The sequence below is a fragment of the Poeciliopsis prolifica genome, unplaced genomic scaffold (assembly GCF_027474105.1).
Source record: "Poeciliopsis prolifica strain line A6 unplaced genomic scaffold, Auburn_PproV2 SCAFFOLD011, whole genome shotgun sequence".
In the NCBI taxonomy this organism is placed as follows: Eukaryota; Metazoa; Chordata; class Actinopteri; order Cyprinodontiformes; family Poeciliidae; genus Poeciliopsis; species Poeciliopsis prolifica.
Window position 1 is genome coordinate 11,836,198 of NW_026562386.1, and position 23,779 is coordinate 11,859,976.

The following is a 23,779-nucleotide window of genomic DNA, read 5'->3' on the forward strand; positions in this document are numbered from 1 at the left end:
CATAAGTTCTTCACGCTGCAAAGGATCAATAACCTATTTGTTCACACAGGAAAATGTTTGGTCTCATACTATTTGCAAAACCTCTGATTATTATTGTAATAATGATGATAAAGTAATTGTTATGAAAGTGTATTTTCTGCACCACACTGCATGCTTTTAATATCTCACTTTTTTGTCACAAGGAGTTTTGCGGTGTAGCCTCTAGGTGTCGCCAAAGGGGCCTATAAAAGCATAGATGAATGACTCAGCCTTGGCATTGCCATGAGGTTGTGCACATTTCTATGATCAGCTTATAATGTATGTAAACGTAAGCATGGAAAAGTGTTCAACAAAGACAGTGTACACTGTTTGTATTTTATTCATATCGGTAATTCCAAAAATTTGCATTGAAATAACTACACAAATATATTTCCTGTACACATATTTGATTGAGTCATAGATGGGTCCCATTAGATGTAACTTAAAATAATGTGGATGATACTGGATAAAAACTCTTACATCAGTTAAAACAAAAAGCCCATGAAATTATCTCTATGACCCTCATTGGAAAAGCAATAAGGGTTTTTCCTTTGCCCCAACTCTTTTTTTTTTTTTGTTCTTTCCAGTGGAGTTCTATTCAAACCAAACCTGTATACTCAATTTTAGGAAAACAGAGAGAGTTCACTGTAGAGTGATTTACAAGATGCAATGAGCCTCTTGAAAGCAGAGATCTGCCCAAGGCCTGTGAGGATTTTGTCAAATGCTTGAATGACTGCACTTTGGTGAAAGAAATAACATGAAGGTGGCAGCTGGAATGCTTGCTTTCAAGATTTGCTTCTCTGTCCTCAGTGAAATAAGTAATTGAGGGAAGTGATACTGGCTGGCTGGCAAAGAGCAGACCACCTAGCAGAAATACTGTATTTATCCTGAGGATGTCATACCACAGGTTGTAAAGGGTAATCCATATCTTCCACTGCATAAATGAGAACTGAATCATGGCATTTTCACTTTCAATAAAGTACCAGCAATTTTAGAAGACAGGTTTATAGCTAAGGGAGGTGGAAAAGTTGTGTTTTGGAGGTGTGTAATAATTGCTAATCCAGATTTGTCATGACACAGAGTATGAAAGAGGATAAGAATATTTGAAAAAAATGTAGGATTAGCTTCATTTTTGCATTTTTTATTTTAACTTTTTCTAATTTTAAATATGGCTGCACAAATGAACAGATATGCAATAGTAATTGTGAATGTTGTGATAAAAATGACTAGTGATAAATAAGCTAATAATTAACGTGTTGTATTTCTACAACATAAAGTCCAGATAATGAGTAGTCTCACCAAGCACTGGAAGAAATGTAATACAATCAAAGATATCTATCTGGACAATAAAGTTTTATTGCAAAATAGTCTTCTGGCTGTGATTTTTGCATTGAAGCAGTTTAACGGTAGCTTAATGACTTGATGACCTCATAAAGCGAATACTGTACCTTTTAAAACAGTTTATGCTACATTAAATAATTTTCACTAAATGTAATGCAGACATAAAAAGATGCTTAAATACTTAGTAAAACATTGCTGCAGTCCATGCAATTCTTTGCGATATGCATTTTGTGTACAGTAATATTATGATTATTAGCTTGTAATATATATAATGTAGCTGTAGTATATATCATTAATTATAGTATGGTAGTGTTAAGTAGCTCATAGTGGTGTAGAGTTTTGTGTAAAATGATCTAAATCAAAATATCTATTTCAAATATTTACGTTTTTCACAGTGAGACGAGAAATATAACTGAGAGGTTAAGCTTTTGGTTTTTATTGTGAATTGATTTTTTTTTCTACAATACTTGTATTGTAGAACCAAGATTATGATAGTAATCTTTTTGCATCCACTGATAATGCAGAATATTTGAATGACTATCTAGAAATAAAAGAAATTAAGCCACAATGTGTTGATTTCAATGGTGTTCAGAAATATTTTGAACACCATATTTTCAAAATATTTTCAGTTCATTCCTGACTGAAGTACACGTGTTGTAGGGACACCTAAATAATTTGTAACATTTTCTGTGTTGAGCATTTCAACTCATTTACACATAGAAAAGGAGACTGTCTTATTTATTTCATATTTAAAGTTGGATTTACAGATTAGTCTGTTTAGCTCAATATCCCTCCTGCCACTTTTTTTTAAGTTGATTCTAATATGTGAAAGTACATGGAATAAATCCATCTCATTTTATATATGGTTATGCTTCACAAAAAAAAGAACACTTTGATTTTATGTCAACTCCTTGTTATAATCAGCAGTTGAGTATGTTGTTGGTGGTGTGAGTGGTGCAGATCAGACACCTGACTTACATGCTGTCACTTCTACCACTTCTATTTATTACATCATAATTTAGCTGTTTATCACAGATGGTCAGGCTCTGAATTTTAACAATGCAGTAATATAAACACCATTTTCGCCTCATTATTGTTTTCTTTTGTGCATGTCATTTACTAACTACTATCGACACTGTCCTTCCACTGACCTTAACTACTTTATGCTGCTAATGTGTAATGCCCTTACCAAGAGAGCCAAATGGATTCTTGTTTGCGTGTGTGTGAGAGTGTGCATTTTGTCTGTTTGGCTTGTCCTTTTATTTCTCTTGTAATAATACATTCTTCCCTGTAATTTGTTGGTCCTGCAGTAGATAAATTCCCAAATGTTTCTATCCTCTGTACACAATGATGCTCATAGTACTGTGTCACTATGAGCATCACAGCATAGTGACACACAGCAGTTTGCAAGTAGTTTCCTGCTTTTAAATTCCCATTCAGTCCAGCCCACTTTTTTTTTCTGTTATTTATTTATTTTTTTGCACACTTCTGATTGTGAGGGTGTTATTTGATTTTTTTTTTTTTTTGCAGGGGCGCGTGCACCCCGAGCACTTGTGGACCAAAAGTCTTCAGTGATCAAACACAGCCCAACTGTGAAGAGAGAATCTCCCTCACCGCAGGGTCGGGTCAACAACACAAGGTACCTGAAGCTTTTGTCAGACTTCATCAGCAGTCAGAGATGTTAGACAAAATAGTGATGACTGTAGTTCACTTCAAAAGTTGCAAAATAACCTAAAGACTGTTTTTGACCCAGTGAGAACCAGCAGTTTTTAAAGGAAGTGGTGCAGAGTGTTCTGGAAGGACAAGGCGTCGGCTGGCTTAATATGAAAAAGGTTCGCCGACTGCTGGAGAACGAGCAGCTCCGCGTCTTTGTGCTGAGTAAACTGAACAGAGCCGTACAGTCGGAGGAAGACGCCAGACAGGAGATTATACGTGATGTGGTGAGATGCTTGTTTCTGCAAGATGAAAACTATTCATGAGCCTCAAACTTCTTCACATTTATTATTGTTTTGGTAGGTTAGCGATTCCATTTTCTAGTAAAAGGTTGAACAGTGCACTGCAAGTTGTCCAGAGGTTTAGTAGTTTCAATTGAAAGTAATTAAATTAGAAATGGGTAAAGGGGAAGGTGAAGATAGGAACTAAATGTCAAATTTTATTCAGTGTTTTCAGAGGAAAGAAGTTTAATGACGATTGCAGAAAATTAGTTTTCAAGCTCCTTCCCAATTAATCATTGATGGGTTATCATACGAAATCCAAATAACATGCATCTTGTCTTATGGAAAGACCAAGGGGTATGAATACTTTTGCCAGAGACTTGATGTGCAACAAATCAAATCTGAAGTTGGTTTCTGGAGCGCATGCAGTAGTGTATTTGTTCTGTCTTTGAGATTGTAAAGTCAGAGATCATTTTCATCCAGATGCAATCTGTTCTTTGATCCCAAAGTGACAAATACAATTATTTTGTTTTAATCAGACCTCTTCAATACAATACAAATAATATTCAAGTTTCTTTTATGTTTGATAAGAATATAAAATTTCTATTTAGCAATAGTTTTTAGTGTATTTGTTTTCTATTGTATGGGTCTGAAGGAATTTAGTAACTCTCAAGTTATATTCGCACAACTTGCATCAGAGTAGTTTTTCTAATTATTTATGAGTTGCTTGTGATGTCAGACGTTCAATAACCAGTTTGTTTGTTTCCAGGAGGTGAACAGAAAAGTTTACAAAGGCATGCTGGACATCCTGAAGTGCACGGTTTCCAGTCTGGAGCATTCTTATACTAATGCTGGTCTTGGAGGAATGGCTAGTGTCTTCAGCCTGCTAGAAATAGCACGCACACATTATCAAACCAAAGGTATGCCATAAAACTTAGCAACTTCCTTTATAAAGTTTATAACTAATGTGAGATTCATATGAAGTACTCTTAGAAATGTATAAGATCTTGTGTCCAGGCTAACATCAGGGTGCTTGTATTGTTTACTTGTCAATGCATTTGCTCTGCATATATTGAGCTATGTGCTGCATGTCAGACTGTCTAAGGCATTAACTAAAGCTGTTTTTTTTTTTTTTTTTTTTTTTGTCAAATAATTTTTTATCTTCTCCCCATTTTAAACTTTTAACATACTTCCATCTCCTGTGTTTGATGAACCTTGTCTTTGGCCCCCTTAATTTTGGTAACTTGGTAGACCCAGAAAAGCGCAAGCGAAGTCCCACAGACAGTGCTGGCAGCCCGGGGAGTAAAGAGAGTCCTTCTGGTCGTATGGAGACAGCCAGACCTCAAGGCCTCCTGAATATCCCCCAGCTGCAGCTGCCTCACCACACCACGGGCAAAGGAGCCCGCCATTTTGATACCCGAAGTCTGAACGAGGAGAACTTTATTGCCTCGATTGGTGTGTACACCACTCAAGCCTGGTTGCATGTGCACTGTGACCCCCCTTCCCCTGCCCCCACCGTACAAGCTCATCAACCTTAGACCTCCCCCACCCTACTTTCAGCCGTCTCAGTGAAAGATCCCCCAGACAACAACCAACAGGTGTTATTATATTCCACACACTTTAACTGAAATTACTCTTGATAATAACATAGGATGGCTAACCAGCTGAAATTTTATATTAAAATTGTTTAAATTAAATGAAAGATTTATAATAAATTAGTTTTGAAGTGTCTGGAATATGCATCCTGTTTTCAGCCTGGACTGTGTGTGTTTGTGGCCTTTTCCTTAAACATCCGTGAAGCTGTTTCCTCCCCTTTGGGGTTCTGTTGTTGGCCTATTAGCACCTTGAATGCATGTGGTTGTTTTGTTCTTGCAGTGTGAAAATCTGCAGTAGGGGACAAAGGGAAAGTAGAGTTATATACATCGATGGTCAAATTGGTGTTCGTCTGAGCCTTTACTGCAGGTTTCTTCAAGGTGTGCTGTAGAAAATGAACAAAAATAGGTCCTTTTGCTATCAGCATGGAGGGTGGGAACAAAACTCCCCAGTAAACAGTCCCAGTATATAGAAAATTCCTACAAGATTTGTTTTTTGGAAATATAGTCCTTGACTTTTTCAAATAAAATTCTGGGTCTGTCTACAGGGGACTCATCTCAGTTCTTCCACCCACACCTCTCCTACCCTCACCCCTTTTTCTACCTGTTAGAAGTTGCACCTTCAATTCTACAGAATGCTGTGAGACTTGCATCTCAGCTTCTGCAACTACTTCATTCCACTCACTGGCTACCAACATCATCCCACGCTCTTTTTCCCAACCAGCCTCCTCGTTTTCACCTTTGCTCTGGAAAGCCAGACACATGCGATGGATGAACGTAGACGGTCAGAGCCAAAGCTCTGTAACAGCACTGTGTGGCTCTCCAGGACTCTGTGTGGAGAGCTTGGGGTGTTTTGTAATGTTACCTAAGTAGCTGTTGCATAACAAATCCAATATAGCCCTATAACATTTTTTTTAAATATAATTTTATCCTAAATGAATCAACACTACATGCCAACATTACAAAACATCTTCTTTTAGAAAGTAAAACATTTTAATGCTTCTTTTGTTTTGAGTTTGGTTTATGCTCACCTACCATACATGCCTTTTCAACCAGCTCTCTGACTCTCTCTCTGTCTTTCTCTCCTTGCTTGCAATGCATCTTGGGTAGAATTGTGGAGCAAGCACCAGGATAAGCAAAAAGCTATGGAAAAACAACAGAGTAAGAGACTTTTCACACACCAAAAAAAAAAAAAAAAAAAACTTAAAAACCGAGGTGTTAAAGTGAATTGTTTTTCAACCCCCTTTGCACTTTTTTTTAACCTCTTCTCTCACTCGTGTATTTTTTTTAAGTGTGAAAAAATAACCAGCAATAATCGAGATCCAAATGGACAATCCCTTCCCAAATTAGGGGTTATAGTGTGAATGTGTTTTAAATATTTGAGTATAAATTAAAAGTTGAAATTGGATAGGATTAATTTAGGCTTAGATCATTATTTTTTTTTTATTCCAAAAGAGTAAAAATGCATGCCACACTGTTAATATTTGTATTGGTAAAAGCAAAAAGGGTGAAAAACATTCCTCATCCTTCTATTGGAGAATTATACACAACTTGTGTTTTTATTATATAAGGCTAAAAACAAAATATAATGAAGGGAAAAAGTTAAAATATTTAGAATTGTTGGACGACTTGACATAAAAATTACAGAAGCTTTCTGTAACATTTATTGGCTTAAGCTGAAGCAAAGTGTATTCTTGTTTTATCATGTTATTCTTTTTCCTTTCTTGCAATCATGCATCTAGATGAGCAGAAATGAATACCTGCTGCCCTGTCCTGCTCTTTTTAACTGTACTTTTTTCCAGTTTCAAGTGACTTGCTGTAATATTACAGCCAACTTCCCACAGTTTCCTGGTGCATTATGAATCGCTTTGCCAAAGTTAAATGTCACAAAAAAGTGAGAACTACACGGACCTGTATGGATGTACGTGTCACCACATGTCCACCTACAAAGATAACAGTCACACTTGAAACAGAAAATGTCTCCTTTACCGACCATGAGTTTGTCTGCATGCCTAACTGCTTGTGTCTGTTTGTGGGGTTTTGGTGTAAATTGGGCCACATTTGCAGCACTGATTGAAAAATAATGTCTCGCTCTTGCAGTTTTGTTTTCATTTGTAATGTTTTCCGAATTGCAATGTTTTCTGCTTTCTGTGCTTGCCTCTGTCTCCTCTCTCTGTCCTGTTAAGATGATCTTACTCTGAACCAGAGTAACTTGCACAGAAAATTTTTAAGTTTTTTTTTTTTTTTCTGAAACAAGCTTTCCTATTCTGTATAATTTGTAAAGAAAAATGCCTCCCTACACTTTAAAGCTAGTAGCAGCTTATATATTGGAAATTTTTTTCTCAAACTTCAAAAAGCTATTGTAATTGAGTGTGCGGTGTATACACAGTGAGATGTCTAAGCAGTCTTTGACCCCTCAAATGGATGTAGTGTCAGGGCTACTATGCTGTACTGGCTTTGAGTGAGGAGGTTTTCTGTAAGGTAAGAACATCATGAGGCCACATGTGAAAACAGGCTGATAATTAGATCTAATTTGCAGGGGCTGAAGGGGCAAAGCAGCAGCGCCCGCAGGTGACTGACGCAGAGGAGAAGAAATCACAGATCAGTGCTGATAGTGGACTCAGTGTCGCATCTGGTTCTCAGGTTTGTCCTCTAAATACTGCTGCGTCAAAACATATTAGTAATAATAAAATCTTGGATGTAATTTGTTTTATTTGTTGTTATAGTACATTGGTCTGTTTTACTATGAGATTATAATTATAACCAAAGTGCAGCTTATGGAGAGGGATAGTTCACATTTTTCAGCAAATGATAAAACTTTTCCTGATTCCTTGGATAGAAGAGCGACACGGAGTCTGTAACCAGTTCAGAGCCCCCAATCCTCACGAGGAGCACCAGCCAAGACTCGGAGGCCAGCACAGTGGTAGGGCACGGCCAACTCGGATGATTTGCACTGTATTTATTCTTTTTTTTAATGAATCCAGCTGGACAACAGGAGTGTGCTCATCATTCATCCAAAACATAAATAGATGACATGAGCCACTTAGTTTTATTTAAAATTAAAAAAAAAAAGTTCCACCTGCTGTTTCAATAATGTGTCATATTGATTATTACCGCAGTAACAATACTGACTGTATTGTGTATTTTGAGATGGGCTTCGGCAGAAAAAAACCTAGAAAAAATACTTTCTATATATTAAAAGTTTTTTTTAGAATTTTATTTTCTAATTTTTTGTGGCCGGAAATACTGTTAACCAACATTAGGTGCTGTATTTTAGCCAGATAACACAATGTTGAGCAATAAGTGGGGGAAGGATAGCACTGCTCTGTACTCCCATCAACCCAGGATAAACTCAGGACTTTTTGGGCTTTTTGCTGGTGTGGCCTTTCGATTAAACTGTATGGTATGGAACAGTAAACCTCAATACTGACAACTGGCACATGCCTTTGAATGAGCTATGTAATAATTACTAAATCCTCTTCTTTAATATAGTTCCAAGATTCCATTTTTACTATTTATAGATTGTATCTAAAATATTGAATTTATTTTAAATTTAACATATATAATAAATTTAGGAATTGTTTGTTTTCTGTAACCCTCAAAAATGAGACATGATCCTTTTGTGGTATAAAAATGATGCACTGTATGTTGAATTAATTCCTTAATGTAGGTAAGGAAAATAAGTTTGAATTTTCAGATGGCTCATGTAATTAGAAAATATGCAAAACTCCCAAAGACACAGAGTTTCATTAATAAAAAGCTGGAATAAAATGGAACATACTTTCTTGCATTAAGTGAAGAATGAATGTAAAAATTCAAAAAATTTAAACTCTGAATTTTTACATTTTAGATTAGCAATAGCTCTGGTGAGACCCTCGGAGCCGACAGTGACCTGAGCAGCACAGCAGGAGATGGTCTTGGAGGGAGAGCTGCTCCTCATTTGAATCAGTCCAGAGGAACTCTGTCTGACAGCGAGATTGAAACCAATCCAGCCACAAGTTCAGTCTTTGTAAGTAAAAAAAAAAACTTCCCTATATACACTAAAGAATACTGATTGGTTAAAATCCTCTCTGAGAGTCTTTAAACCTTGTTACTGCCATGTAGAATAGTCTAAAAACGATTCAATATATCTGCATAAACTTTCTCTTGCAAGTGAAAGCTGACATAGGACATAAATTTTGTTTTACTTTTACTAAAAATAAATCCTGCAAGTACTAAACAATTCACTGACTGCCAAAAAAATTATCACATTTTTGCTGTGATAATTTTAGCAAAGCAAACTATGATAATTGCGCTTGCAGTTTGACAAACCTGGTCCTTTTCTTCTTCCATAGGGAAAAACTCACACTCTTAAACCAGGTGCAAAAGATCATTTACCTGCAATGGCCAAAGGGCCTCCTGTTCAACCGATGGAGGATATTAGTATGAGGATTTATCTGTTTGAAGGTTTGCTGGGTAGGTGCTGCTGTCTTGATTTCTGTTTTCTCTGTAAACTTGCTCTCCAGACGATTTTATGCTTCTGATGTTTCATATCTACTGATACACCTCTTTTTCCTTTTAGTTTAAATTGTTCTGCTTTGCTGACATTGTGAATTTTGACTTGTATATGTTTTCATACATGTATTTTTTTAGGGTTTTGCTAAATTACCACAGCTAAACACATTTTATTTAGATGTATGTAAGTGAAAAAGATGTCTTGAGCTCATATTTTAGTAATCATTGTTCAGCTCTACAACATTTAAATTTGTTTTGGTAGAATATCACTGCATCATTTCCTGAATCCTGAATAATGTTTAAAACTTGAAGGATTAATGTAGCACTGTCAACACAAACTCCAGGTCCATTATCTGTCCTTGTCTGTGAAAATGTCTAATGCAAATTTGAAGCTTTGAAGCGGTGTGTTAAAAATCAAGCTCTGTATTAATCCTTGTCATGTTTCTGTGGTATGCATCTCGGCTCGCTCAACTCTCATTTTTTTTTTACCATTAAACCCGCTCACACCTCTTTGCCTAACCCTGGTGCTGCTCTCGCTGCTTTTTTCTCTTCTGCCGCTCATGGGAAATTTCTTCAGGGCGGGATAAGAGCTCCGTTTGGGATCAGCTAGAGGATGCGGCCATGGAAACCTTTTCTCTAAGTAGGGCTGATCTCTTGCCTTTGCCCCTTTTTATTTGTGTGTTGTACTATTGGAGTGTGTTTCTTTGCTTAGCTCACCAAGCTCTGTCCAGTCTTTTTATCTGATGAGAGTTTTACCTGTTCTTTAGTGAGGTGTAGATCTGTGCAAATAAGGGTGGGAAAATATGTTTTTTAAAACTATCAAAACAGAAAAATCTGTCACACCTATCATCTTTCTGTATACATTGGCTACGCACAGATTGTTTTATTTGCAGTCCTGTTTCACTCATTTATTGATTTATATAGTGCTTTACAAAAGTCAGAGAGCTAAAATGCTTCACAAAGATCAATAATAAATGAAGAAAGCAAGCTAGAAATCTGGAATAAAATGTCCCATTTCTATCTATATAATTATTAAAAGTCTTCCTGATTAAAAAGATGTTGAACTTTGTTCTAAAAAGGTCTAAGTCAGTGATTGAGGTTCAGATTAATCTGATTTCAGTCTGGGTGTCTTGTGATCCTCAAATTACAATTCTAAAAGAAAAATACATATGTTTAGGAATTTTATATTGAAATTGACATACGATTTGAGTTGAACCAAGTTAACAGCTGTAGAAGATTTGCTCACATGAGAAAAAAACTGTTTTCAGGTAAGGAGCGCTCCACCCTTTGGGATCAAGTGCAGTTCTGGGAGGACGCCTTCTTAGATGCTGTGATGTTGGAGCGCGAAGGAATGGGGATGGACCAGGGACCTCAGGAAATGATTGAAAGGTTTTCTTTTTTATTATTATTTTTTCACAATCCAAATATGAGGTTTAAAGCAGTTTTAAGAATCCCTCTGTTTTTTTGATAACTCAAGATACTTGTCACTTGGAGAGCACGATCGCAAGCGTCTGGAGGACGATGAGGACAGACTTTTGGCCACCCTTCTGCACAACATGATTGCTTACATGCTAATGATGAAAGTATGACAGCCTGTTTCTCTGTTTAAGCAGCTGTAGTTTTATTTTTTTCTCTCCTTGAGATGAGTGGACCAGCATCCATGTAAATGTTTTTTGTTGATTTAGGTGAACAAAAATGACATCAGGAAGAAAGTGAGACGTTTGATGGGCAAATCTCACATCGGACTCACATACAGCCAAGAGATCAACGAGATATTGGACAAACTGGCCCATATGGTGAATATATCTTCCACTTTTTTTCATTTGACCACTCAGTTTTTTGTAATTGATCTTTACCAATCCTGTGTAGAATGGTCGTGAGTTGTCCATCAGGCCAAGTGGAAGTCGTCACATCAAGAAACAAACATTTGTTGTTCATGCTGGCACTGATACAACAGGAGACATCTTCTTTATGGAGGTAGGAAAAGCCTTTCATCAGTCCTGCATATATCATGTTCTGTTCTTGTTTTTGCACTAACGAACGTTCACTAATGTTTAAAGGTCTGTGATGACTGTATAGTCCTGCGCAGCAACATCGGTACGGTTTATGAGCGCTGGTGGTATGAGAAACTCATCAATATGACATACTGCCCCAAGACCAAGGTGTTGTGTCTGTGGAGACGTAACGGCCAAGAGACGCAGCTCAACAAGTTCTATACCAAAAAGGTCTGCAACTGTGCATCATGTGCCTCTGCAAAAAGTTACTTAAAAATTAAACTAACTTTCCTTTGTTTGTTTTCAGTGTCGTGAGCTCTACTACTGTGTCAAAGACAGCATGGAGAGAGCCGCAGCAAGACAGCAAAGCATTAAACCAGGTTGATACCTTTGAGATGACTGAGGCTCAGTCTTTGTTGCCAACTCCTAATTTGACATTTAATTTATATCCTCTCTAAATTGTTAAAATAACTGATAATTTTATTCAAAAAATTTTGAATTGGAATTTTATGATTCAAATTAATTCATTCTAATCATTTATTAATTTTCATAATTAGAATGTGAAAAAAACACTATTGCAGGGTTAAAAAACATCAACTTAGATGTTTTTCACATTCATCAGAAGTGCAGGAATGAAAAAAGTGGAAATATTTTCTTAATCTCTCCTTCCATTCACTTATTTCTTGCAGTTAATGCATGTTTGTATTTGCACTTTAAAAGAGGAATGTTGTGCAAAATTCACAATTTGGGTGTTTTTGTTCTTCTATCAGCTGCTTCTAAAAATAGCCCAAAGACTTAAAAAAATCCATATAGCCATTTTCTGACATTAAGATGATGTCTTTTGGTGTCCGGAAAATGAAGTGTTTGAAAACCTCCCAGTTGTTAAGTCACATTTTACAGTCACTGTGCCTTTACCCAGCAACCCAAGCGGAGCTCCAGCACATTTGGTCAGCTGGTTTTACCATTGTATGTGCTGCACAGTGTCTGTTGGAAAAGTGTTTTCTTGTTTTCATTCCATTCAGAAACCACTTTTATTCTTAGTGGTTCTGCAGGGGATGTACATTTGTATAATTGCACATTTTTGTGAAGTTGTTTTTACATGTGAATCTAATGTTGAGTTGGGGGGCATGGTCAGCATAATCTTTGGATTTAAAGTGACAAGAGGTTCTAAAACAGCCCATTCTGAAAGGAGCTCAAAATAGGTAGAATTGAGCAAACTAAAATCTTATCATCTAAGAATGATTTTGTGCACAAAAGTTAATGAACATGTTCTGTATAGCCCATAGACCTATCCTCTTCTGTTGAAGGAACCATACTAAGTCAGAACAAGAGGACTTAAAAGTTATCTGATGAGGACTGAACTTTGCGTTTGAGTCTGGAAATGTGTGAAATTTTACATCAGAAAAAAACCCGTCTGATTCTTGTAGTTAGAAAACCGTTCTCCATCCGTATCCTCAGGCCCGGAGCTTGGCGGTGAATTTCCCGTCCAGGACATGAAAACCGGTGAAGGTGGACTGCTTCAGGTTACGCTGGAAGGAATCAATCTGAAGTTCATGCACAGCCAGGTAGGAGGCCATTACCACAGTAGAGAAACTCCTCTCATCTCACATAAGGGCATGAGAATAAAAACAATTACTCATTATGGCTCAGACTTCATCACGTCTTTCTGTTCCCAACTCTCCTTGTCTTTCCCGTTTGCCTTTGTAGCATTTTTTTTTTTTCATCCCGTGACGTCTTCCTCTAAAAAAAAATAAAAAAATTTTGATGATAAACGTTTCAACGTATTTGATTGGCTGGTCCTGACGTGCATTTTCGTCTAGAGGAAGAATTTCTGTTTGTGCTTTTGCTGTTTTTGGATTAGCTCTTTTTTGTGTGTGTTTATGCATGCTTGACGTTCTCTAAGAAATGTTAACACATCCTGCCTCGCAAGTTTCCTTTGACATCTGTGGTGCTCAGACCTCATGTTCATTTACTGTGTGGGAGGAAACAATGTGTTAATCTGTGTGTGTGTGTGTGTTGTGCAACAGTGATTAAACAGATGACCTTAAGCAAAGACTTTTCATTAATAATTGGCTATATGATAATAGCAACTTTTCATTTTAAGTTTGGACCCTTCAACATTGTCATATGTCGTCTTCACGTCTGTGCAGGCAGTGGCAGTCTTGGCTTGTGTATTTTCTTAGCTGATTAGAGTGTAAACCAGGTTCGTTTGATGCAAAGACCTGAAAGCTTAGGATCAAAATAAGGTCAACAGACATTTTTTTTAGATCATCTCAAAGAAGACAACAAAAACTTGGTTATCAACTTGATGAACATTTTGTCCTACTGCATTTTTTTTTCTCCCGCTTTGGAACTCTTGATTATCTTTCTGTCCCGTATCTTATTAGAATGCAATGAAAGAAACTTTTTACTGTCACAAAATGCTGAAGGCAAACTTTCTACAATGGCAGAGTGATCATAGCAGGCCAGTTCTACTTACCGCTCCATAACTAGGCGCAAAGAAGATGATGAAACATAGAAAATTTACATTTGATGAATAATATTTTGCTCAAGCAAACGACTGAAAAAAACTTATTTGAAAACATTAAGATGTGAAGTATTTTTTTTTTCTTTTAGATTTTCTGCCCCAACGACATTTTTTGAGTTTTTTATTTAAAGTCTTTGAAGCCCCAAATTTAAACCATTTTTTTCATTTGTGTGTGACAGCATTCATTTCTGCCGAGAAATCTGTGTGGACAGCAGTTCGTTTTCATGAATGAGGCGGCAGTGTACTTGACTCCAATGTTGAACTAAACTGAAAGATCAATGAGCATGTCGATATTGATGTTTAACAAGGCTCCTCGGACACACAGGGCCTTTCAAAAGCTTTCCACTCTCAACTTTTTCCCATTTTGACATGCCACAACCAGAAACTTCACTGTATTTTACTGGGATTTTTTGTGATAGACAACCACATAGTAACGTGTAACGTAAAAAGACATAAAAAAATTTTCACAGATAAAAGTCTGACAATTGTTGGTGCGTAGGATTAAGTCCCTTTTGTTTTGTTGCTTTTAAATAAAATCCAATGCAACCAGTTGCCTTCAGAAGCCACCTAAATGGTTTCTTCATGCAATGTGACTAAGTCTGAGCTGCTGGGATTGAAGACTGGGAAGATTTAAGTCTCCAGATGTGCAAAGCTGGTGAAGATGTAACCTTAAAGACTTGCGGTACTTTTGTTAAAAGGTGGTTCGACACAGAGATTACAAAGAAATACTCGCCACAATTTTCAGATATTTATTTGTGAGAAAATGGTATCCTTTACTTTCCACTCTACAAGTATGCACTTCCATACTCTCAATCGCATAAAATTCCAATGCAATACCATGATGTTTGTAGTTTTAAATAATAAAAGTGACTTCTATAAAGTACATTTACAAGAACTGTGTGAACACTATTAAAGTTTCTATCTCCTCTTTAAATTTTTTTCCAGGCTCTCGGCCTGAATTTTTTTTTTCCAAAGATTAAATTTATATGCTGCTGTAGACGGTAACAATTTCAAGAGAAACACATTTTTCATAAAAAGGATTATCTGATGGAAGATTGGTGTACATAAAAGCTTACATTTGGACTTCGTTTTTCTTGTGTGTTTTGTCAAGCGTTTCTTTTCTTTTTTTGTTGTTGTTTTGTTTTTTTTTTTTTTTTTTTTCCCCCACTGCTCTGAGTTGAGCTAAGATGACTTGTTCTGAGGTGATAAGGTGTCAGAGGCAACATCCTTCATGCTAGTGGGATTAGCGGTCTGCCCTCATGTTACCTGTTCTGCTGTTGTGAGTGAATTATGTTGGTGCCAGCCGTTGTTGCTGGAGGAGGAGGCATGGAGGGCTCTGGGGGACTGAGATGTTTTAAAATCCAGGAAAACAAAGGTGAATCAATTTCTTAACACTCTAGTCAAACTTTAATCCTTTTTCTCTTATTTCTATTTGCTAGCTCTTGTGTTTGAATCTTCTTGTGGTGTTTTTCTTTTTTAATCATTGGCTCTCAGATTCTTGATTTGAATCTTTACGAGGCTCCTGCAGATAGATAGCGCCCTCTCGGAGTGTCGTCGAGTGTTTGTGCTCTTCTGTCCGATAATAATCCAAACCATTTCTCTCCCATGCTCTCTCCCCCTGCAAGGAGCGGAAGGTACACAACCTCTGCTGTGTTTGCTTATTAGCAGTTACATCTTATTGGGTTCCTTTTGTTTCCTCTACCTGTTTTTTTTTTTGCTTTCTTTTTAATTTTTTTACTGTCGTAATGTATGGCAAGTCTAATTTTGTGTCCTTGTCTCCATTTTGTATAGAACTTCCATGTATGCATCATATGGGCCTTATTGCCATTATAAATTCTTCTTGTATATGAATAAGTACACGTTTTATACGTCTGATGCACTTCATTGACTAAATGAGTTACTCTGACTTACTGTTGAGCAGACTAAATGCATTTCTTCTCATTGGCCATGTATGCGTTTGACCATGGAAACTTCTCACAGTGTGTTTTTTTTTTCTTTTGGTAGCTGTTAAGCGCTTGCATTTCATGTGTAGTTGTTTTTATTTTACCTTTCATACTGAATGAAATTAGTTTAACACGGTTAATTTCTTTTAATTTCCAAATATGAAGTGTTTACTCTTCATCTGGTGTTGTTGAGTTAATAATGTTCTGTCTTGTTTTTGTTTGTTTTTGTTTGTTTTTAGGTTTTCATAGAGCTGAGTCACATTAAAAAGTGCAATACAGTGAAGGGAGTCTTTGTCCTGGAGGAATTTGGTAATTACACCATCTATTGATTCTAGGCCTGTACTCGGCACGGCAGTAACTCAGCTTCACTCAAATTCATTGACGAGAGCTTAGATCAGCTTGCTAAATTGAATCCTCATTCTGTTTTAGGAAGGCTGAGGTTTTGATGTCTGCAGGTAGGGAAGAGGGCGTTGAATTTTATAGAGGATGTAGTTTTCAGTTACAGAGCAGTGTCAGAGTAACACCTCATGTAGTTGATAAGAAGGAATAGTGTGTGAAGATGATTCTTTTGCTGTCTTCCACTGAATGTTTTTTTTTATTTAAATCGAGGCAGGCATCTTTAATAACCTTAACATTTTTTCATAACCAGGCTGCAAAACCCTTTTCAGACATATAGATGCAACAACATTCACTATGACATCACAGATGTTCTGTTTCCATATTTTTCAATTCTCTAAATGTGTAATAGTGCCTTTAACATTTATATAATTATGCAAAATGCAACACTGAATGGAAGCAGCAATAAATCTAATTATTTTACTTGCAAAATCTGGAGTTGCACTGATTGGACTATAACTGGCCGATACCGACTTTTTTGATCTGCCAATTTTATTGTCTCCAGTATATGTGCTTTAGATTTAACACTAAAACTACCTTTGGAAAACGTACTTAAATTAACTTAATTACTAAAAACAAATTAATTGGTGTATTTAATTCTTATTCATCTCTTTCTTGCAATTTCACTGTTTTTACGTGTAGATTTTATTAAAGTTATGCAGTAAGCTTCTTAACAGTTATTAATGCCTATACCCAACTGCTTAAATCTGTTTTAAATAATTCCCTTTTCTGTGAAGAAAGATTTACTGGATAACTGAAGAGTGTTTTTTTAGTTCCCCAAGTTTAAATGTAATGTTTTATTTCTTTGCTACCTGCAACTTTGTCAAAGCATAACACCTCGATTACTCAGTATGAAAGACAACACACGAAACAAAAGCACAAATTGATAAAATGAGCTATTAATCTAAATCAAATTCAAAAATGTATTATCCTGTAATTTAATCAACAATCGGGACTGATCCAGGTAAAATTGGTTGTTTGTATTGCTGATAAATGCTGCTGAGCATTCAGTTCCATAATCAAGAGGACTAAATTACTTTGCCGTTAAAATGTAGCTCTCATAAAGATTCAGATTCTGAAGTATTCTCAAGTGTACTGCACTGTATGAAGGAAAACTGACACCTCAAAGCTGCTGTAAATTAGTGCATTATAATCAGAAGAACAGCAAAAACTTACACAGAAGATCAAAGACTGTCAAAGCACTTCTGAACTGCGTTATGACACTACAAACGGCGTGTAGAAAAGATAAACCTGGCACCTAATTATTGTTGAAGTCAAGGTGAAAGAGAGTTTAATCAGTGTTTTTATAATTTTTTTTATAGAATCATCTGATTGTAAACCAGATCAACAATTGGTGTGCATTGATATTTATGGATCAAAACATTGCACTGACGCGCTCAGTTGCTGATTTATAAAGTGACCTACTTTGTCTAAAACAGAAAAAATATTAGATGAATCATTCTGATTTCAGCAGATGGCTGAATCATGAGGCATGTTTCCTGTGGCTGTTGGTAGACAGCTAGATGCTCGCGGCTTAGTGAAGTTGATATCATCCATTTTCATACAGCCTGAGATGTTCCTCTGCAGACGCTTGTGAATTCTCCACCACAAGCTGCTAGAAAGCACACTGATCTGAGGCTTTACCGCCAAAATTTGATTACCATAAATGAGCAAAGGCAAACAACTTCAGCATACAGAAGATTTCTTTGTTTCTTAGCAGCGCCGTCTCTGCAGAAAAAAAGCAGCCGACGTTGCCACAGCAACTTGTGCAGTCAGACCAATAAAAAATAAGCAGCAGATAAATTAGTCTGTAATTTCGGTGAACTCCATACGCAGGAATTATAGTCACGTTTTAATAAACATGGGACAATAGATCTATTTATAATCTTTATTTATTTTTTATGTTTTGCAGAATAATAAATCTGAGATAAAAAGAGAATTGTTTTGCACCTATGACAGTCTCTATGTCCAGAGTCGTGATCAACAGTTGGATTAGTTACAGCTCTGTTTATCTATGCAAGCTGGAGTTAAAACGGATGACTCAGTTTTGACAGAGCAGCACAGGAGAATCACAGGAGGTAGAAGTTGGATGTCTGGCTGAGTTACTGCCGTGCCTCTGTGCTGCTTTTGTAATGTTGCCCTCATCTTTGCCACTATGAAAACCTTCATTCTCCAGCAGGTAAAGTGTTGCCACCTTTCTTCTTCTTCAGAAACACCCCCTAAAAAACAATCTAGATTCATGCGGATTATTTCCTTATTCCATCAAGACGCTGATTATTTTTCACCTTCTTTGTATAAATAAGTATTCCTCTCCTTCATTCATCAGTTGCTTTTTTTTTTTTTTTTTTTTGCTTTGAACATCCTTCCTGACATTATTCCTCATGTGGTCGTCATTGGCTGAATGTCCGCCTCAGTATCTCAACCAGTCGGGATCTCAGGTGGGACGACTGCTTTACGGGGGTTGATTCTAAAGGATTTAGCATTTCCAAAATCCCCCTCTGTCCAGATCTCAGCTTCTTCATCTCTGCTCTGGGTTCACAGTTACTAATGAAAAGTCAGTCTGTCCTCTGGGCAGGGTCTTAGCCTCTTCTAGCTGCTCTTCTGTGACGGCAGGTCACAGGGGAAAAAGCATTAGAAAAAGGAGGTCGTCTTTCTATTTAAATTGTTCAAATCTTATAACTTCTACAGTCTGTTATAAGAAACTTGTGTGTTTTATTTGTCCTTTTAGTGGGCCATGAATGTGTCACCAGAAGGCTGTTAGTCATTTTGACACCAGCTGCTTCTCTTTGAAAAGTAGCAAAGAGTAAAACATAATTTTCCCAAACAGTGCTCTCTTATCCTTGGCTTGAACTCTGTAAATTTATACACAAGCTTTCTGACTGTTACGGTGTAACGTCTTGGTCCACTTCCCATTGTACACATAATTGAAATTCCAACCCTGTAACTTCCCGAAGCCCAATCATGAACTCATCCAATTTCCTGCTGCCTTTGAATTCTGTGTTTTGTCTCTTGCACCGACATAGTTCCTGAAACTAAAGAAGTGGTGATCCACAAGTACAAGACCCCCATGGTGAGTCCTCTTGTTCTGTCTTTTATCAGAGCTAGAAAGCTTCTTGTCGTTGTTTGAAGCATAATCTCCCTCTGCCTAAAGTATTTTAGGATGTATTGTGACGACCGTAAATATGGGGATTCGTTTGTCATGTATGTCTCATACATGATAGTAAGAAAGAAAGTCAATTGTTTCGGACAAAGTAGTACAATTTGGCAGTTATTTTGGTAACGTTTATATGTATATGAGTAAAAGACTGAGATATTACCAAAGTTTCAAACAAAATAGTTTCGCCAACTATTTCCGGTGAAATAGTTGGGGAAACTATTAAATTTAGATGAAGAAACATCTAAAGAAACTGATGAAATATATAATATTAGTACAGTACCTTGCAAAAATATTGGTACCCTTTAAATGTTTGCACGTTTTAAACATGCCGCAATAACACAATTTGATATAATTTAAGGTTTTATGAAACTATAAAACACTGAGAAAATGTTCTAATTAAATTGGGGTGGAAAGTTTTTTTAATTTTTATATATATACATTTATCACAATGAAAAATCAAAATCAAAGTTTTTAAACTTGTCTAAACATCACTATTTATGTCCTGCAACACAAATTTAATTGGATTTAGATCTACTTTGTGATGTAGCTTTTGGTGCTCAACTCCCATTTTAGCTGAAATTTGATCTGTTTTTTTTAAAGTAATTAATTAATCATTTTTGCATCTCGAGATCTTAAGCAGTTGATGAAAGTGCACAGCTGAAGGGATCGAGGCTTTTAATTGCTTAGAAGTCTGCTTCTGTTCCCTAATGAGTGCAGAGCACTTTGTGTAATCTCTGCTTTTAGACCACTCTTGGGAAGTTTACTCATGGTTTTACATTCCCTGCGTTCCTACATGACCTGCCTGATCCTGGATTTAAACTCCAAGATGGCCTTGTAACTTTGTTCCTGTTTGAGCAACATCAGTAACTTTTTCCCCACAGAATCATAAAAGCTTTTACTGCTTGCCGTATTAAACATTGCTTTAGTAAAGCAATGTTCAAATACTTTTGAATATGGGCAGCTAAGATAGCTCTGTATGACGCATGACATTATATTTGACCTATGGAGTTTCTCCTTTAATAAAAAAAACAAAAAGGAGATCTGATATCATTGAAAGTTGCTGTATTATTCTGTATCATGCATCTGCAGAGCCTCTTAATGGTGCAGTATTATGTACAATTGACCTTTTTCACCTTTACATTATGGTTTAGTCGTAGTTCTTTGTTTGGAACCTACCTAGATGTTGCTTTGATTCTTTCATGCATGGCAACAGTTCATCTGTGCAAAACGCCTGGATGGACATAGTACTGCCTTCGAGGTGCAGCTCAATACTTCCAAGCTTCGGCCTCACAGAACACTCCCACCCCACGACTCCCCCACTCAGCTCCTTCAGACTAGTCGGCAGCAATTAGCAAATACCTGATGGAACCGTATACCAGCTGACCTTGATACAAGCCACTTCTCAATGCAGCACTGGTAAAAAAGTTAAATGCTTAATGGAGAGGATGACTTCCTGATGGAGTTTCAAAAAAGGCAGGAGTTTTACAGACAAAGGGCCAATGTCAAGGAGATAAACTATTAAGTAAAAATACTTTTAAATCATATGTGATATATTTAGTATTTTTATAACAACTAAAGTTAATATAATTACTTGCTGTGCTGTACAATGGCACTAAGTACTTGAAAATACATAATACTGCCCTGTATGGACTTTAAATGATGCATTTACAGTTTTAGTGTTCGATGTCTGTTTACTGTAATGGGTTTTATTGTTTCTTGTATAATTCTCCTCTGATTCTCCTCTGCAGGCACATCAGATCTGTTACTCAGTGCTCTGCCTCTTCTCCTACGTGGCGGCTGTGAAGGGGAAGGAAGCAGAAGGAAAACCCAAGCTGCTCTCACCAAGACCCTTTCCCAGCTAGTCAACACCTCCTGCTCCCCTCCTCCCCCTCTTAAACCTTCTTCCTCATCCTCAGTGTGCCTCTGTACTTGAACTTCATCTCTCTTTTACCAGACAATCCCCAAATTTAAATCTAAGCACACAATCCCTGCTCCCCCTCCCTCCTCTGTGTAAATATAAGCCTGTGATCCTTTTTAGATCCAGTTGTGTAGACATGTTTGGTCCTTGATGTCGTGTAAATAACTCCAAACATTCTCCGTTGTTGTCCTGATGTTCTGAACCCAACTAGTTCCACATTTGCTTGCTCCTTGGAGCAGTTTGTCAGCTCTGTGTGAAGGCCTCGGCGACGCCAGGTCTGAGCCACAGGCTGCATGCAGGTCCTGTGCAGCAGCGCAGCTCTCCACCTCCTGCCCGCCTCCATCCAGCTCTGTGTTATTCTCTGATGTGTGATTACTGTAAAGTTCCAGTTTGTCCAAGTTGAAACTGGTGAAGCATCCGGGAGACCCTGTTAGAGTGCAGTGACAAAGCAGCTGCATCCTGCACTAGAGCACCGCATGTAAACTCTTGTTGATGGTGTTTGGTCCTAAACTACTTTCGGTGTTCAGATGCCACCACTCTTGCCCACCAGGCTGAATAACTGTTCTAGTTCTGCTGTAAAACTTCTTGTCTGTGCTCCTCTGGTATTAACTGCATGTTACTATAAGGATGAAAATAAATATTATATATATATATTTCTATATATAGTATTTATTGAATATATGCATTTAGATTGTACATTTCTCTGGAAAAAAGTTACAAAATGTTGATTTGCTTGATGTGCAATACTTAAGAAGTAGTTAGCCATTGCCAGAGTCGGGTTCTCTTGGTGAAGAATGTAAGATGTTTTTTTTTTTGTTTGTTTGTTTTTTCTATTGTGTTTTTACTGGATATTCGGTGTGATATGACTGGTCAAAGTGTCCTCCATGGTTAATTATCGGTCAATCACAACACAGAAAACTGAACATTTCATGGTGGTTTATCTTTAAAGTTAAATTCACTTCCAACTTCAACCGGTAGACAGAACATCCTCTGCAAGAAGAAAAATGGGTCTCTATGTAACATATGGGCTAACTGAAGAAGAAAGCTTAAGAAAGCCAGCTCTATATGCATTATTTGAAAGTTAACATTTTCCAGAACAAAAATTAGCTTCTTGAGTTTTGATTGGATGGACAGATTTATGGATTCACTTATTAAAAGCAGCAATTGAGAAGTGCAGCAGCAGTTTAATAAATTAGGCATAAACAAAGTTGTTGTTGTTTTTAGTTTAATAAGCAGTTTTTACTTCCCTTATTTTCCATTTTTAGTTGTTTCTTGCCTCAGTTTGCACATTTCACCTGCTTTAACATCATCTCAATTCTGCTTGTACTAGGACTAAACAGAAGAAAAGATGCATCACACTCCTTGGTAGAAATAGTTTTGAATCCAGCAGGAACTGCTGAAATTACAAGATTTTCACAATTTATGCCAAGCATGTCTTCAACTTATTTTTGCTTAGACTTCTGTCAACCAAGATGTGTTCATGGACTGAAAATTGTGGGTTTTCTTACTTTCGATGATGATAGCAGCAGAAAACTAGGGTATGAAATGGATGTATGAATTTATGAAGGGTTAAATTGACTCAGCCTTTCGGGCTTTACTTTATATCAATTAGTTTGAAAACCTCCCAATTTAAAAAATACAAATGATACAATTTTCTGCTAAACATGAAATGGTATTTTTACTGTACATTTTTTTCAGCAGGATGTGAGTTGCTGAATGTAAATGTTAAATTGTGACGAGCAGCCGACAGAAAACCTGACGGGTTTTTGGATCATGGAAATCAAATTCAGAATCCAAAACTGCAGATGTAAAGACAGAACAATGACAGAAATCCTAATTTTGTCTCAAAATGACTTCTGTAATCAGATTTCTGTCATGTGATCGACCCTTCAGAAGTGTTCAAGCCAACGTGTGTAACCATGAGCGGCTCTGTGAGGAGATTTTGTCTTTAAGTTCTGTTTGTGTTCCATGACAGTGAAAAACAGGCCCATTCCGCAGTATGTGTGTGTGTGTGTATATATGAGTGAGTACATGTGTGGTCACGTGGCGAACAGTTTCCTGATCAGCAATATATTGCTACAGTAATATCACTGGAAGAGGTTTTATTTTGATCCTGACATGCTTGTATTTTTAGTAACTTAACTGTGCAAGGTAGAAATTTCAGGATGTCATTAAGAAGATGTTTCATCTCTACAACTGATCTGCGAATTCTGCTTTGGCTACAAAGTTTTTTTGTTTGTTTGTTTTTAATCTGGAATATTACAATTCATCTCTGTTATTGTTCTCACTGGCTGAAAAAGAGAGGGAAACAGTAAGGAGATGCTAGATGTAAGTATTCCAGTATTTGGGGGTTAAAAAAAAGGTATTTATAGATTATGTACAGCTTTGGCAATATAATAAAGTTGTCCTAAATTAAGCTGTTGTCTTTTTTTTTTTTTTGACAAAATACTTAAATTTGTGTTGTT

At 36.8% G+C, this 23,779-nt stretch overlaps 1 protein-coding gene across 18 annotated transcripts in view; it reads left to right on the forward strand.

The window, feature by feature from the left end:
- Window positions 1-23,730, forward strand: part of madd (MAP-kinase activating death domain) — a 47,672-nt gene extending 23,942 nt beyond the window's left edge. For 9 of the 18 annotated variants that reach the window (XM_055037112.1, XM_055037113.1, XM_055037114.1 and 6 more), the window contains 20 exons: window positions 2,890-2,998; window positions 3,113-3,299; window positions 4,063-4,213; window positions 4,545-4,748; window positions 5,996-6,046; window positions 7,425-7,528; window positions 7,725-7,808; window positions 8,736-8,894; window positions 9,220-9,340; window positions 9,957-10,019; window positions 10,648-10,768; window positions 10,857-10,962; window positions 11,065-11,175; window positions 11,249-11,356; window positions 11,440-11,604; window positions 11,681-11,753; window positions 12,832-12,938; window positions 16,083-16,152; window positions 19,263-19,309; window positions 21,145-23,730. In XM_055037112.1, the coding sequence (XP_054893087.1) occupies window positions 2,890-2,998; window positions 3,113-3,299; window positions 4,063-4,213; window positions 4,545-4,748; window positions 5,996-6,046; window positions 7,425-7,528; window positions 7,725-7,808; window positions 8,736-8,894; window positions 9,220-9,340; window positions 9,957-10,019; window positions 10,648-10,768; window positions 10,857-10,962; window positions 11,065-11,175; window positions 11,249-11,356; window positions 11,440-11,604; window positions 11,681-11,753; window positions 12,832-12,938; window positions 16,083-16,152; window positions 19,263-19,309; window positions 21,145-21,258 (2,255 nt within the window). In that variant the 3' untranslated portion in view covers window positions 21,259-23,730. The remainder of the gene's footprint in view (window positions 1-2,889; window positions 2,999-3,112; window positions 3,300-4,062; window positions 4,214-4,544; window positions 4,749-5,995; window positions 6,047-7,424; window positions 7,529-7,724; window positions 7,809-8,735; window positions 8,895-9,219; window positions 9,341-9,956; window positions 10,020-10,647; window positions 10,769-10,856; window positions 10,963-11,064; window positions 11,176-11,248; window positions 11,357-11,439; window positions 11,605-11,680; window positions 11,754-12,831; window positions 12,939-16,082; window positions 16,153-19,262; window positions 19,310-21,144) is intronic. The other 9 variants (XM_055037124.1, XM_055037126.1, XM_055037125.1 and 6 more) reach the window with 6 other exon arrangements.
- The last annotated feature ends 49 nt before the right edge of the window (window positions 23,731-23,779 follow it).